At 39.1% G+C, this 15,860-nt stretch overlaps 1 protein-coding gene across 6 annotated transcripts in view; it reads right to left on the bottom strand.

The window, feature by feature from the left end:
- Positions 1 to 1,611: 1,611 nt before the first annotated feature.
- KIAA0586 (KIAA0586 ortholog) overlaps positions 1,612 to 15,860 on the bottom strand; it is a 74,799-nt gene continuing 60,550 nt past the window's right edge. For 4 of the 6 annotated variants that reach the window (XM_069783153.1, XM_069783151.1, XM_069783152.1 and 1 more), the window contains 2 exons: positions 6,699 to 6,764; positions 1,612 to 2,028 (listed from right to left, as the gene is read on the bottom strand). In XM_069783153.1, coding sequence (XP_069639254.1) covers positions 1,883 to 2,028; positions 6,699 to 6,764 — 212 coding nt within the window. In that variant the 3' untranslated portion in view covers positions 1,612 to 1,882. The remainder of the gene's footprint in view (positions 2,029 to 6,698; positions 6,765 to 15,860) is intronic. The other 2 variants (XM_069783154.1, XM_069783155.1) reach the window with 1 other exon arrangement.

The following is a 15,860-nucleotide window of genomic DNA, read 5'->3' as shown; positions in this document are numbered from 1 at the left end:
TAGTCTGATTCCTAGCACAGTTCCACAGACAGCAGCATCAGCACAACCTCGCAAATACTCTCCTCTGCTCATGGGTGTTTGTCACAGCACAAGAACGTCTAGAAGCAGCTTTACCACTGGAGAAAACGTTCCTGGCATCACACGCTGAAAACCAGCTCCCAGTAATGCTGTCTTATTTGTACCTTTTCTTTTTTTAAAGTGATGTTGCATTTTGCATGAAGCCTGCCACGCTTTTACCCCTCACCCAAATCCACTATTTACATGTCCATTGAGAGAGACAAGAAATCAACTCTATAACATACTAAAGAGATTCCCTTTAAAGTTGAATCCTCTGGATATTACCAAACTTGAACAGTTGAAGCTCTTTCTTTTTCCATTTACCTTTGCAGATTCTGCAGCAAATCAGCTGAACCTTGTGGTCAATGAGATCAAAATAAAACCAAGAGGAACTTCTAATCTTTCTCTGTTATGGAGAGGTGAAATCAGTGCAGGCTCCATAAAATAAGAGTAATGGGAACTGTTGACGGTTATGAGTATCTGCAACAACAAAATGCCTCTCATTAAGTGATGCAGTGAAGCTGTGCAGATGAAGTTATATGCTCTGGTCACAAGGTACAAGTCAACCAAAAAGGAGTTATTTTTTCCTAGCTTTTGAGAGATGCCTTCATGCCCCATGTCTTTGAAAGTGCCACAGTATCTCCTCTTTTCCACAGCTCAGACTGGATGAGCAACAGAGCAAAAGCAGTGTTTGCCCTGCTTGGAAAAGAGCTCCTTTCTTAATTTTCCTACTGGAACATGTCTGAATTCCTCTTTTTTTGTTTCACTTTGATGCTGCTTGGGGCAGACAATCCTACCTTCCTCTCCAGCCACTGCTGGATCGACCATGTTGTCCTGATTGAGGCAATAAAAAACTGAGCATTCCCTGCAAGGGTGACTAGACATTATCACGCTTCTGAAGGGTTGAGACTGCAGCAACTAGCTCTGTCCCTTGAGAAAGAGAAATTTACATTAAAAAAATATAAACAAATAACCTTACCCACACAATCTCTCATTCAGACATGTTTCAAGATGGGAAAAAATCTTTAGGGAAACAAACATCAAAATGCTGAAAAATTCCTGTAGTTCTAAAAGAAGAAATTTGTCATCACAACAATACAAAGTCTAATGGTCTCTTTTACATACAATTTTGAATTACTGTCTTGTGATAGCAGTCTTTTAAGGATGAACAAGCTCTGAAGATACCTAGAAACACAATTTTCTTGCAAACTTTAGTTTCAAATGTATTTCCCTTTGGCTCAACATTTTGACATTATATTGAGCTAAGCATTTTTTTCCATCAGCAAGACAGACTTTTGCCATGGATTTTAATATCAATCACCTCCACGTTCAGAGAATCACAGAACAGTTTGGGTTGGAAGGCACCTTAAAGATCATCTAGTTCCAACCCCCCTGCCATGGGCAGGGACACCTTCCACTAGACCAGGTTGCTCAAAACCCCATCCAACCTGGCCTTGAACACTGCCAGGGAAGGGGCATCCACAGCTTCTCTGGGCAACCTGTTCCAGTGCCTCAACAGCCTCATTCTGGCAGAAACACACAAATGAGAGTACGTACAATAAATATTTAAATTGCCTTTATTGACTTAAGCTCACAATGATTCTGAAAGAATTGCATTTTATTTGCTTAAAAATACCTGATATATTCACAAACAGAATCATTGCCTAAATTTATAATCATAACAATATTATAAGAAAACTAGTAGAAAATAAACACTACTGAAAGACTGGTATTTGGATGAAACACCCAGACTATCACACTAGGCAAACAAATGTACCAAAGACAAAAATCTTCAGACAGCGACTGTCATAAAAAGCCACAAGCTTTAAAATGTGTCTGTCCCTGAAGAATCTGAATCGCCATGTATACTACTCATACTCTGTTCTTGGTTATCTATGTTCATGGAAGGCAGCTTCACTGACACCTTTGCCGCAGAAACATGTGAATTTAAATGTGGGGCAGCATCCTCTCCTAAAAAAAAAAAAAATAAAAAAGCAGAACAAAACACATTATTTGCTGTCTATGACAAACAACTAAACTGTACTGAAGTAATCTCCATATTGCATCACTCCATGGAAATACAAAGACACAGACATCCTTACTGTCGACAGCTTTGAGGCATTTCAAAGAGTGATGTTTTAGCCATCACAGTTCTCTTTATCAGGTAACAAAGGGATTAATTTATTTGCATATACAGACTGGGTTGTATATACATACAGATACACACGCACACGTACATATATAAACTTCAAATATGTATACTGGCGTTTTCCACATAAATGAAATGAGATCCATAGATACTAACAGTATTTCTAAATTCCATCTATATGTGTATGTCTGTTTGCATCAAACCCTTAGAAAACATTCAGATTGTTCAAGACCACATATCCATGTACAACCATAAAAATCAAAGCAATACAAGTTGAAGCCATTGGCTACAAGTCCTACAGAGAAAAACACCCTATCAATGCTTCAGCTGTCCAAAACACAAGTGAGAAGTTGTTTTAGCTCTTCCCTATCTCCAACCCATTTCCCTAACTCATTAAGGGTCCTTCTTGCTACTCCTTTGTGGTTTATCTCCCTTCTTTCATCCTCTAACAGACTCCAGAGAAAACGTACACAGCCTCCCCCTTGGAGATGTGGCTTGCAGGACTTTACAAGCCATGTTCATCTTCCAGCAAGCTTGAGATGGCTCCTTGCCACTTCCCAGTCTTGCGATCTGACCCTGCAAAACGTGGGAGAGGGACAAGCCCCCGCACAGCCCAGCCACCGCCGTGCCAGCAGCCCCTGCAAGGAAGAGAGACGTGGCGTGCAGAGCTTCCAGCAGCACTGGCTGCTGAGCAGCTGTGAAAGATCACTGCAGTGCTGAAAAGTTCTCCCGTCTGGGAACCACGGGAGGGGTAGAAAACAACCTGCAGCCAGACACCAGAGATGGGAAGGGAGAGGGGTCATGGGCAAAAGTTACTATATTTAGCCAGAGGAAGGAGACAAGATGAATCAATACAGGGAGCAAGACAGGAATCAGGCTACAGACACGGAGTGAAGGAGAAGAGGAGAAATGGCACCGGACGAATGGTACAACATTCACAAAACTACAGAAAGAGCATTTTGAGATTTCAGTTGCCCTTGGGACATTTATTTTAAGTGCAGCAGCTACAAGCAAAACAAACATATATAAATCTGTGTACAACAGCAAAGGGTCTCTTGGAGTTTGTTCTTATTCCAATAAGCTATAACAATTCTCCCTTCCTCTGTGATAGACTAGGTAATTAAAACACTATTTTCCCAATAAACCCAAGAAGTTAGGCTTTCTTTCACCCCAGTTAATTATCTACTATGTCACTGTAGTAGTAATCTGCTTTCATCTGACTTGTAGCAAAGCATGCTTCAAAAGGCTAATTAAAACAACAAAACCCCACTGCTAAAATAAAATTTCATCCGGTGTTTTTCATGCTCGAACAGCAGCCAAGAGCCTAGGATGTCAAACATGAACGAGGCCAAAGACAGTAAAGCCAGTACATGGAGCAACCTGTGCCAGCCAAGCCTCCTGCCCCCCGGGAAAGCAGGGCTCTGGAGAGGTAGCAAGAGCACAAGAGCATTTTTTTGTGCCCCCAGGGAATCAACACGTCACCTGCTTGCCACAGCTGCTTACGCACTTTGCAAGAAGCGTTGTCCATAGTTTCACTAGACTATCCTCAGTAGTTGGACAGCTTTCATCACCCCCAGCCCAAACTCCTCTACAAAGCACAGCTGCCAACGTTTGGATTGGCGTGGACCTGAGCAAACCTAACACACGAGCAGTAAGAAGACATGAGAAATCCAACGTCTTCTGAACATGATTCGAAAGCACATTTATGGTAACACCACAAAGAGGTGCAAGCAATATATGTGTTTTGTTTTTCCAGAAGTACTTCCATGGCCTTAGTCTGTAGCCATGTTTGCGTGATAAAAATAGGTTATTCAGAAGGGGAACTGAAGAAATGCAAAGTGTTTATTTGGTTAGACATGAAGCTGACACACAGTAAAGACATGAATGTATAATGCCCGAGGAAACTTTGTAAGTCATCCTAGACGCTAAAGCAACTCTCCAACACTATATGAAGTTTGATGCTTTCAAAGCTTGACTTTGTTAATAATTTCCACAGTCATGTCACATTCCATGATGTCATTGTTTCAACAGCTGTTTTCAGGTTTGTTAAAAAAAAAATGAAAAGAAAAAAGAAAAAAAATGCAGGGGAAAAAAAAAAGAATATTCCCTTATCCCAAGGCTCTATAGTAACTTCCCAAGTATTTGATTCTGGGGTGCTGAAAGAAAGTATCATATTAGTCTACATTCTTCCTAACACATACTCTAATACATTTTACAGACATACTATAGTTCAATTTTATGATAGATATAAAATGCTAAAAGGGCAGAAAAATTAAAAGAGTAATTCCATCTACTTGCTCAACAGAAAAGTTACCAGGTCCTGAGTTATCTAAATAGCCTTAAAAATAAGCTTAAAAATACCCAAAGTAAACATTTGCCTTTTTTAAAGACAGAAATCTGAAGTCTTTGACTTTGTTAGACGCATGTAGAAAATACAGAACCTGGATTTTCAGCATTCTAACTGTAAAAAAAGTACAGATATCCTATTTCGGCTGCATGGGGGATTCTGCTCAATGACTGTAACTTTCCAGGATAGAAAGCTGCTAGTCCTGAAACTCTACGTTGGCCCAAAGATACAACTACTAAGTTGTTCTCACATGTGCTTTAACATTATCACCTTTTGCTTAATCTAACCTCGTGCATGCACAGTGCATAAAACACATTCATATATACATCTAGAGATTGGTATGTGAATAAATACACAAAAAGCAGCACGCAGGTTTAAATGTTTGTATTCCTGCTCACATATATGTTTTTAGGCATACATATTTACTGATGTCAGGATCTGCCTTTTGCTGTACACCAGTGATAATGTTTGTATAGTCCCTGGCCAGCTCCTTCTTTAACAATGGGATATTCCATTTTATTTCTTCCCCTCTCCCTGCCCCCCATCAGAGAACAGCTCATAACCAATGCTAAGATGGTTTCCTCTTAAACATTGAGCTCTTCACCACCACAAATATGCAAATTGCAATGGTGCTTATAATCTTCTGATATGCCATAAGAATGGAATGGAAAATTCCTCCATTTACAAAGCAGGGCAGGGCAGGGCAGGAAGGCAGGTAATCTTCACAGCTTTTTTCCCTCTTCCGAGGCTCTGGAAGTAGTCAGTACAATTTTGTAATCATGTGCTTAGATGTATTTATAAAAATTTTCCTTGTTAAAATCCAATAACTGGAACACGTGACCTGAGGTGACCTCCAGTTCTCCAAATTCATTGTCACTTTCTAATAGAATACATTCATATAAACTGTGAAAACTGACACTCTTAGTAAGTGTGTAAGGGTGCTTGACTGGTAGAAACTCAACAGTGACTGAAAACATCTTGGTGACCCACTGACGGAAAAGGTCAGATTTCAGATTAGAGATTTTTCCTGTTCTTGGCAATCTATAACAAATTCATGTACAGTACTAAATTTCCAGATCTTTGTTTAACAGAAACATAAAAATTAATGGTGTGTCAACCATCCGGTGACCTGTGAAGGGAGTTTTTCTCTAAGAGGTACCGTCACACAGAGAGTATGCTATATACAAGTGTATCGTGAATGTATGCCAAATGGAAAAGGAATTAAACACACTGAAGGGAGGTTTGGTTACTAATACCATATGGCAACAATAAGAACAAAGAAAAATGTTTAAATCTTTCTTTTTAAATTTTTCTATTTGGTAAAATAAAAAGACTAAACAAGTCTGACTTTTAAGCCAAATAAAAACCACGTGCTTTAACTCCTTCAAGTCGGTGTACATACATTAAATAAAACTTCTATTTTTAATCTATCCGGATGTAAACCAGACCCATATCTTGTAAGTGAAAAGAGCTATCTTCAAGACAATAAATAGGAAGGGGTTTGAAGGATCAGGACCCGGGTTATTGTTTCAGTATAAAACCAGAATCATAATTACTGTAATTACCTACATATTACTTCCGAAAATCTAAAAACAAACATCACCCCCCAGCAACCCTCCCTCTACTCTCTAATTTAACAACTGAAGCAGCTAACTTCTTGAGCAAGAATAAACTTCCAAGCATATGTAAAAACAACTCCAGTGCAGTGCTCTCATTCCTTTAATAGCACGGGTTGATATGAATGGCTTGTTTCTTCTTCTGCCAGATTCCAGCTGCTTCACTTTGTTTATTACTGACTTCAAAGTTTAAAACACTGTCCTGTCCCAACAAATAACTTCCTCCAGATGGCATTATCTCCAGTGTTCAGAGCACTAGGGATAGCACAGCACCTGCAGATCTGTAACTCGGCATCTTAAAATCTTCAGTGAAAGTTCCTTTTTTTTTTTTTTTGTGTCATTCCCCCATTTTGCTCTTTCCCTACAAAAAAAATATTTACATCTAGGATATAGTTACAAAGACCATTAGCAGGGAAACAGAGTTGTCAGAAATTCCTTATAGTAATGACTGTAAGCTAAAGTAGAAAACCTACAAGTCCACAGGTAACAGAACCACTATCAGTAGAAATACTTTATCTGCCCCTCTTACCTGTAAGTAAAGATGTGAGATATGTATTTGTGCCAGTGGGTGTCCGATCTGTGTCTCCATGGATATCTGTATGGTACCAAAGAAAAATTCACTCATTTTTGTACATCGTTATACAGGCAAGTTACCAAATATAGCAACCCAAGAAGCAGCATTTTCAGCAAAATCAAAATTATTCCAGACTTGCTGGGCTAACATATACTGATAAGAAACATCCATATTTTGATGTAAGCAATTCTGAAGGCTACACTGAAAGGAGAAAATACACTGCAATGTCAGTCATGTTACTAATTATAATTATATATAGTATTTCCAGTTCAGACTCATGTCTAGCTATACCCAGCTATTAATTCAATGCTTCTGGAATTTAATGGCTTATACAGTTTAAAGTGGGTATGGTAAGGAACTAGTCACATGGCCTCGAGGTGGTAAAGAATACAACATTCTCAGGAATAATCAGGACCATCAACAGTTTCTCAAATAATCCAATTGTTTGGACAAAATTATTCTCCATTCATTAGAAATTACAGCTCCGCCACTTTTCTAACCTTGGCCACCTTGAATCCGTCTGCATATTTACGTTACTGTGGAAAGGTGTCCTTTCTCAGCTCTGCCAGAAATGAAGCAAAAATGCTTAAGCATGTGTGCTTTTTAGGGCACGGACTCTGTAAATGCTTTGCTAAGCATAGGGCCCCTGCCTGCAGGTCAGACCGCCCGCCACTAGGCTAGAAATACAAAAAGCAAGAACAAGATGCTCTGCAAATGCATGCAGTTCTGTTTTCGTAACTCAGAAAGAGACTGCCCCTAACTTAGCCGGTTTCAGGACAAACAGAAAAGAATCTAGGCAAACTTAGGCCAAATTTCTAGGGCTGAGTTACATGAAAGGGATAGATTTACAATTAAAACACTTCAGTTGTTTTACAGAAATGGACTGACATCTGTAGGACCTGAGCCAAAAATGTCTGGATTTAAAAGCATGAGTCTACTGCTTGAGCTGAAAAAACACGGTTTCATTCTCAAAGGCTTCAGCCAACTCATAAACTTCCATAAGTGGGCCACAGACACCAGCGGAGACAGAAAACTATATAGTATGAGTTCAGTTCAAGTTTTGACCTAAACTTGGCAAATTCCACCTTCCCATGGTGTAATGTACTTACAGAAACTCTGCATACAAGCACACAGAAAATAAACATGCATACACACACACACACTTTTCTTTTTGTTTGTTTGTTTAAACCTTAATGTATATCCTAGCTATAAATATTTCTGAAAGAAAATAAATTCAGATCCTGAGTCAGTAAAGGAGGGTGGGACGCAGGCTAAACAGCTAACAAATTTTCAAAGCAGAATATTTGAAAATTATTTTTCCTCCTCTCACATCTGAGTTCAAGGTTCAGTGTTCTTCCAAAACATGTTATATTCCCACCAATAGCAACACTAAACAGAACAAAAACTAGGAATACATAAAATAAACTAGAACCAGATTTTTCAAAATCCTAACACAGAGACCGGTAGGGAAGGGCAGACAGAAAGCAGATCCAAAAACATCTAGGAATGAGATTGCAGAGTTTACTAAATAAATATTTCCTTTTGGTGCCTAAAATCTGCTCCGCTTCTTTAGGTCTGGCATATTTTGCTCTGTAGAATATCTCATTGCTTAACAAGTTCGTTCCCTGGCCACAACTCTTGCTGTTGTTTCCCAGCAAATCACTTCCAAAAGATGCGTAATGATCTTTCCAAATAACTACAACAATTATTAATAATAAGAAGAAATATTAAAAGTCAGTTTGATTTTTCTGTACAGATGCCTGTGATTTTTGGATGTGCAATTGGCTAGAAACAAGTAGTCTTTTCTTAACTTTTAAGCACTGCTGTTTCTTGACTGCAACCATTTTCTCGAGGCGAACCAAGATGAGGAATCTGAAGTAAACCTTGAACCAGCAGCTTTTATTTCAAAATAAAAAAAGGAGAAGGAGTTGGTTCATTACTGGTCCAGAGTCCTTGAAAAACACCAGGAAAATGTGTATCTTGTGCAAGGGCTGGGGGGATGACTAAGCTCTAAATCCACAAGAGACAACCTAGGTAAACAGCTGGTGGAATCAGGAGAATCTGACAAGTGATAATTAAAAACTGCATATCTAATTGTGTAATTAATATTTTATTTCTTCAGTAAAACTAAGTGTCACCTACATACCAATCTTTTTCTCATCTTCTGCAAGATCTAACAGGCAAATGGACAGGAAGGTAATTTTAAAAGTATGCTACTATAATATATTCAGCTCTGTTATTCACACCTTCACGTTTGGGGATCCGAGATATATTTTAATGCCAGTATCTGAAGCAAAATAAAGAAGCTCAAAAAAACCCCAACAAACCAACTCAAATGATCCATAGTGGGAATTCACACTAAATTCTAAGATAAAATTATGCAGACTTCCCTCAGGATGCAGAATCGTTCACTGCAATCCTAGCAGCAGGACTGGCTCCACAGAGACCTCATATCTTAACAATATTAATTGCAGCAATACTGCCTCCAGCTTATCTACATCATACCACAGTGCTAGACATAATAGCATTCATAGCCTACATGGGGAGCGGCAAGTAAAAAAAAAAAATTTAAAAAAATCAAATCATCTTTTTAATTCTTAAAATTTACATGGCCTGTTTTTATTTAAAAATAATTAAAAAATAATTTACACAAATAATTAAAGTTGAACAAACAAATTCAGTGATGTTTCATCATAAATAAGGGTTGCAGTGTGTTTGAAGATGAACATCTTTCCAGTTGACACTGAAAATGAAGATGGGTGTCCCAGTAAGGGGATCCCCTAAGCAAATGATGTTCTTTTATAAGTTAGCCTACTGGCCAGGATACATATTGGGTTACTCTGGGGTCCCATCCTGCCTTCAGATCAATTTGGCCCACGCAGTTAAGTTACCAACAGTTACCAACATGCTGCTTTTACGTAGCCTTTGATGCGCGGTTGTCCGTATCACTTGGGATGCACATATGACAATCTCTACTTATCAGACACGTTCAGTATGTTGCAGGTCAAGACTGAGCATGTTATCCGCAGCAAAGCTTGCACTGCATATGCTTACTAAGCATCGCACGCTATCCAGCCCTATTAACTCCTCAGCTACATGACTATTAAAAAATTTGTTAGGAATGTTAAGAGGACAACTTTCAGCGAATCAGTGTGCAAAGTCACAAAGTACTTTCTATCACTTAAGAGTGTGATGGGAGACCTTGATGAGCTCCCTCAAACAGACAAGATGATTTCGTGGGCAAGGAGGTTACATCCCCTCCAGCCATGGCAGCAATCTGCACCCAGATTTGAATGAAAGCTAGGGGATGGGCATCAGGAATAAAACAGAAAACTTTCTGTACTGCACTAACTGAAGGGCAGTGCTGCAAGGCAGAATTTTCTCATTCCACGTCACTCTTCACATGTAATGGACTCACTAAACACATTCTTATAATAAAAAATTAAATAAGATATATTCAGCATGAAAAAACTGTTCAAACAACAAGTGTTTTTCTAGATGGCCACAAAAAAAATAGCTGTGTTTCTCTGTTCTGAATACTTAAATACTCACATGACCCTATGCATTCGTTTTGATGATTTTCACTTACAAAGTCATGGGATTCTCCATATGGAGACATTTTGCCAGAACTCCTATTACTGCACTACCATTACAAAGATCTGACATATTAAAATGCTTATACCTACAGCACAATTACTCAATTTTTGTAATTACACCTTTTAAAAAGATGATGAATATTTTCCCCAGAAAAAAAAAACAAAACAAGACAGAACAAAACCAGCCCTACACAGTTAGCATTTTCCAGTGATGCTTTCTAATAAACACTGGAATGTCTCTATGCACATTTCTAGCACGTATACTGACAAACTTGTTAAAAAGACCTCCTTTCAAGCCATTTGTTTAACAGCAGAAGATGGCCACTAAAGGTCTTACCATTTGTGCATATCAATTAACTTTGAAAAATGTATTAGGAATAAGCAATTCTAGGAAGTTTAGAGAGGCAAGCAATTTTTCTATTAGCTCAGAAAGAATACTGTAGTAATCTACATAAGCAAGCATATGTTCAAATAAGGAAAACATTAAATGTCTTTACTGGAAGATCTGCTAGGAGACCACCATTATGCAAGTGCCCAGAGCCTATTCTGCCAGACTGTCTAAGCCTTCTTGAAATGAGTACCTGGTGTGATGACAAGTAACACTGCCTCTACAATTTAATACCCAGGACCAGGAACTTGGAAGGTCTGAGAGTAAATATATGTTTTTATCCTGTGCTGTTTTAAAGTTTGTTAAAATCTAAAATGTTTAAACTTTGTGCAATAAAGATAAGCATTCCTCCTTGTAAAAAAAAAACCAAACAAAAAAAACCAATCCAAGAACCTTGGCCTGTTACATGGGAAAGAGTAAAAACAAAATTCCTTTGCAATACTTGGGTGAATCTGAGCTCTAAATCAGTAGAATAAATGAACTGCAGAAACATATTCCTCTACATCTATGCTGCATATTCATCACACCACATCACCTTCTTAACTCTTTCCTGGGCACATCACTACTGATTTTAATATGACGCACCCCTCCCTTTCTGCTAACCACTATAAAAAGCGTGGAAAACACTGCAGACTGCTCCCAGCAACACTGTGCCTCTTAGAGATTTCACTACCAACCAACAGTTCCCCAGCAGCAACAGTGAAACCAGCAACTGTTGTTAGCAACCCAGGAGCTACACTGCACAAATCTTCAAGCAGCAGTCAAGCAGTGCCTTCTGAGAGACTGAACATACTCGTTTGCATTGGGGTCTCATTTGGGCAGATGTTCTTTACCTCTGAACCTGCACACACACAGACACACATATATAGAAGTTGAAATTTTGAACGCTGGCTGCATTAACTGATGGTGACAACTCCTTCTACTATCTACTGCCAAGTTATTTTAGAAAGCATTGCAGCTCTTTGACATTCACTTTTCCCAGTTCAAGCTGTTGGTGCCAAACCTGGCTTGCACTCAGTTCATCAATACCTTTCTTCATTGCTTTGGGCCACGAGCATGATTAATACAGCCTGTAAGCCGCCTGAATGAAAATCATTTATCAGTTGTCTGGGTTTAAATATTCTTGGCCAAAATACAGGGAAATCTGCACTGCCAAGGAGCGTGTACGAAAATCCAGTCGGCACATGTGGGAGCAGCTTCCTTGCAGAGGTGTGGGCTACTGCGTGCTGATGGGACATGACTTGTGCAGGTGAACGGCACAGACGCCTGGGTCTGTTCACTGCTCTAGAGCACACGCTGCAATTCCTTAAGTTATATAGGGTTCACAGGAAGAGCAATTATGGAAAGCTCCTTAAGAAAGCAGCTTTTGCAAACCCTCCATATATCTGACAGTGACATAAACCCAATTATTTAGCACAATCCTAATCTGCCACAATGATACCCAGTGTCTACCAGTAGGAAAAGCGCAAAGGCAAAAAAAAAAAAAAAAAAAAAAAAAATCTTCTTTCATGTGTCTCATGGGATTTAATGGCTCCCCAGTATTTTACTTGAAGCAAATTCATTCACATTATATACACACACACATGCACTCCCAAGTTCAGGAACGCTTACTCTGCAAGTACTAGATAAATCAATCTGCTTTCTAGGAGTTTCTTGCACACGCTCACAGTAAGACCAGAAGTCTTAAAAACATTATCCATTATTTTCTTTCTCTCCCTCTCTTAAATATCATGAAAGAACGGAGTCCAGAATGTACTTAAAATTCAAGGCACATACAAGTTGGGGAATATGTTTCCCCTCATCATTACTCTGTCACTGAGAGTTACACAGCCTACACAAGAGCAGAAGAGAACAAATGCTTAAAGATTATCTTTCTTTACACAAGACAACATTCGAATGTCACTGTTATTTGATGCAATGTTGGGGGCTTTTTTAAATCTTGGAGGGAGAGAACGCACATGTTGCAAGGTCTCTCAGCACAGGACTGTCTCCTACCATGTAGGAAGCCTGGCAGAAAGGGGCCAGGATCACGTCCAGGGCCTCTCAGTCATTCTGCAGTGCAAACCGTGATATAGTTTTACTGCCCAGGTTACAGAGTTATCCAATCCTTCCCTATTCCTTCAGAGGAGAAATAAACAGGTTAATGCAGACTCATTGTCCATTGCTCTGTATTTTTAGATAGCTCCTTGGAAAGCAAGTAGCGCAGTAGCCAAGGTGTAGCATTATTCACACAACCTACCTTTATCACACACAGAAAGTTTCCTAGAAGTGTATTCTAAATCCGATAAGAAAAATCCTCATTAAGAATCATTTGCTTGTTTAATTTTCACTTATTGAGTTTTAATGTACCATAAAAGTAAGTAATAACAACAGCGCCTTAAATAAATATTGCTTGTCTTGTACTCAGTAATGTTTTTGAAGAACACAAAACTGCCTCTAGATACAGGAAGCTGCTGGAAAATAAAAACTAACCAATCATATAAACTCAAATGAGAGCTTTAAAGAATTTTTTGTTGAACACGGAGTTCAACAAAAATGTATTCTGTTCACTGTACACACGACACCAATGGGAATAAGAGCCAGTTCAAGTTCTAAGTTACCATTACTTGGGTAATAGTTTCAAGCTGCAAGGCACAGCTGTATGGGCCCAGCCAGACAGGCTATCACAGCAATGCTTTGATAGCATGGGGCCCTTAAGTGTCAGGATATAGAAAAGGCAGCAGTTGTTGGCTGTGAAAACAGTCTGATACAAACCAGATGGGGACTTACTTGATGGGCAACACAAAGGAAAACAATTGGCTCATTCAACAAAGTCAGGCCACTGCCCCAGAGAATTAACAGAAGACAATAACAGTCAACCAGAGTTGATGCAAACAAGAAACAGCCATGTGGTTACGGTTTAAGGAATTGTTTCTCCTCAGACTAAACATAAAGTTTTGATTTCTAATTCTTATATTCATTAATTTCAGTCTCGTTTACAAGCCCCCTCTTCCTCCAAAGTCTTCCGTATAATTCATTTATGTAGCACCAGCCTTCACACACCTACTTAAACAAGAAAAAAATTAATGACAAAGGCAGCTATATTAATCTAATGTTTCCTGAAGAATGCCAAGACCACAGACAACTTTCTGAACCATGTCAGAACAACATTGTAGATACACAGTACACAGCATGTTATTAGACACATTTGCATGCATATGGCAGTATATTTACTGATTCTTCTTGATTTGAAATGCATAAAGCCCAGTAGGTCACATGCTGGGTTACCAGAGTACAGATGTCTTCCAGTTTTGTGAAGAGTTCTTCTGGTTTCTTACTTAATTTTTTTCAGAAGTAAACTTCAGATCAATTATGTTACCACCTAACAGTTTTGTTTGCCAGGCTACAGTTAAAAATCTATTAAAATAGCTATTACCAAACATTTTTTTAAGCAATCAAAAATTTTAAAATTGGTTATTTCAGCCATAATCCAAAAAATCCCCAACCCATTCATTTTTAGAAGCTTGTAGAAGATTATGGTCCAGAATCTTAATTGCTCTTGCTGTTTTATTACAGGAAATATGAAAGTGACATGTGCAAAGGTATTTTGATTACAAATTACTTACAGAGATTGCACAATAAGTCAGACCTCTAAGGGCTTTCTGCAATTTCACTCTCAGACTAAAAACATCTGAACTTTCTTTTCATATACTTCAAAATATTCCCTCTGGCAGGCTCTGCACTGCAGTGCTCTACACGAGTGTGAACGGTTGGATGGCACGCTCTGGAAGACAGTCACATACTCGGATACCCAAGCAAGTATGTCTACAAAATGCAGTGACATACAGATGTCCTGGATGCCTTATGAAACTCCATCATCCTGGGACCTGTCAGTTTTAACACACCACCACAGGTCCCCTGAGCTTCACTGCCTCTGGAGATTGCTTGAGGCCTAGTTCACGTATTTCCAAGCTAGTGGTGTTGCATGATGTAAACATCTCCTAAACACATCACTTGGACCTATGATGTGTACACATGAAGTCTACTCTTCTTTATAAGTGCGTCACTTTCCACGCAGACTTGCAAAAAGCAGCTGGGTTAAAGAACTGAATGTATGGTTCTCATTTAACAGCCCACGCTGGACAGACAGAGCAAGGGAGTTTGTCCTTAAGGAAAGTAAAAAAAACCTACTGAATTAATGAAGTATAGAGTCAGACCCTAATTGTCATCTTAAGTGGCTCTAGCTTTTAGCTGCTGTGGTTCTTAAGCCTGTTAGCATGGTTTTACTTCAAAAAAATTGCAGCCTTGGCTGCATTCAAAACAACCACCACATATTGTAGGTAGAAAAGTAAGGTTTTACTTCAGTTTCCTGCCATAAGCACAGAGCCAACACTCCAACAAAGCCGTTGTGTGCTGCGCTCTGTCTGAGCGAAAACATCTCTCCGGCAGAATCATGAGGCTTATTTCCAAAAGCGCAGCCAAATTCTTGAAACCTCCAATGAAGGGGTGGGTTGTCACATCATAGCAGAGAAGTTTTTGCTTGCAGTGCTACTATTATTCATTTTTCACATCATATATATATTGAGGTCAGAACACATTTTTTACATACAGCTGAAATTTGGGGTTGAGTCTCTTCATTAGGCCATTTCTAGAAGATTACGAATCTCAGGAACAGAGCAGCCTTTATCAAGCCTTAACCTCAGAGATACTGGCTGTTGTAGCCTTCCTTTTAAAAGCAGATGAGAGAGCAGCAAAAACCTCTTTAAATCCTAGGGCTGCCTGGACAGGCAAACCCCAGTTGCTCTTGTGAAAATGGTTTTGGACGTCGTTTGTCAGAGAACGCCTCCACAAAGGACGGCATGTAAGGGCCAGCTGGAGCAGGGGGAGGCACGACTGCCCGGTCTCCATTAGTTAAAGTGAGGACTCCAACAGGAAACTGCTCCCCCCTTTCTTTTCTCCTTCTTTTTTTTTTAATCAGGAAGGAAGCTTCATCTTCAGAAACAAGCATTCCCTGTGTAATCTCCCTGCTTGCCTGTCTCTAGAAGCGGGTCCAATTACTGAAATAAGCAACATGCACTTTTAAGAAGTTAATCGTGTATTTACACTGTAACTCAAACTAGTAAATATTTCCCATTTATAATTTTGATTTACATA

Source organism: Haliaeetus albicilla, chromosome 5 (assembly GCF_947461875.1).
Source record: "Haliaeetus albicilla chromosome 5, bHalAlb1.1, whole genome shotgun sequence".
Taxonomy (NCBI): Eukaryota; Metazoa; Chordata; class Aves; order Accipitriformes; family Accipitridae; genus Haliaeetus; species Haliaeetus albicilla.
This window is presented reverse-complemented; position numbering and strand designations above follow the sequence as displayed.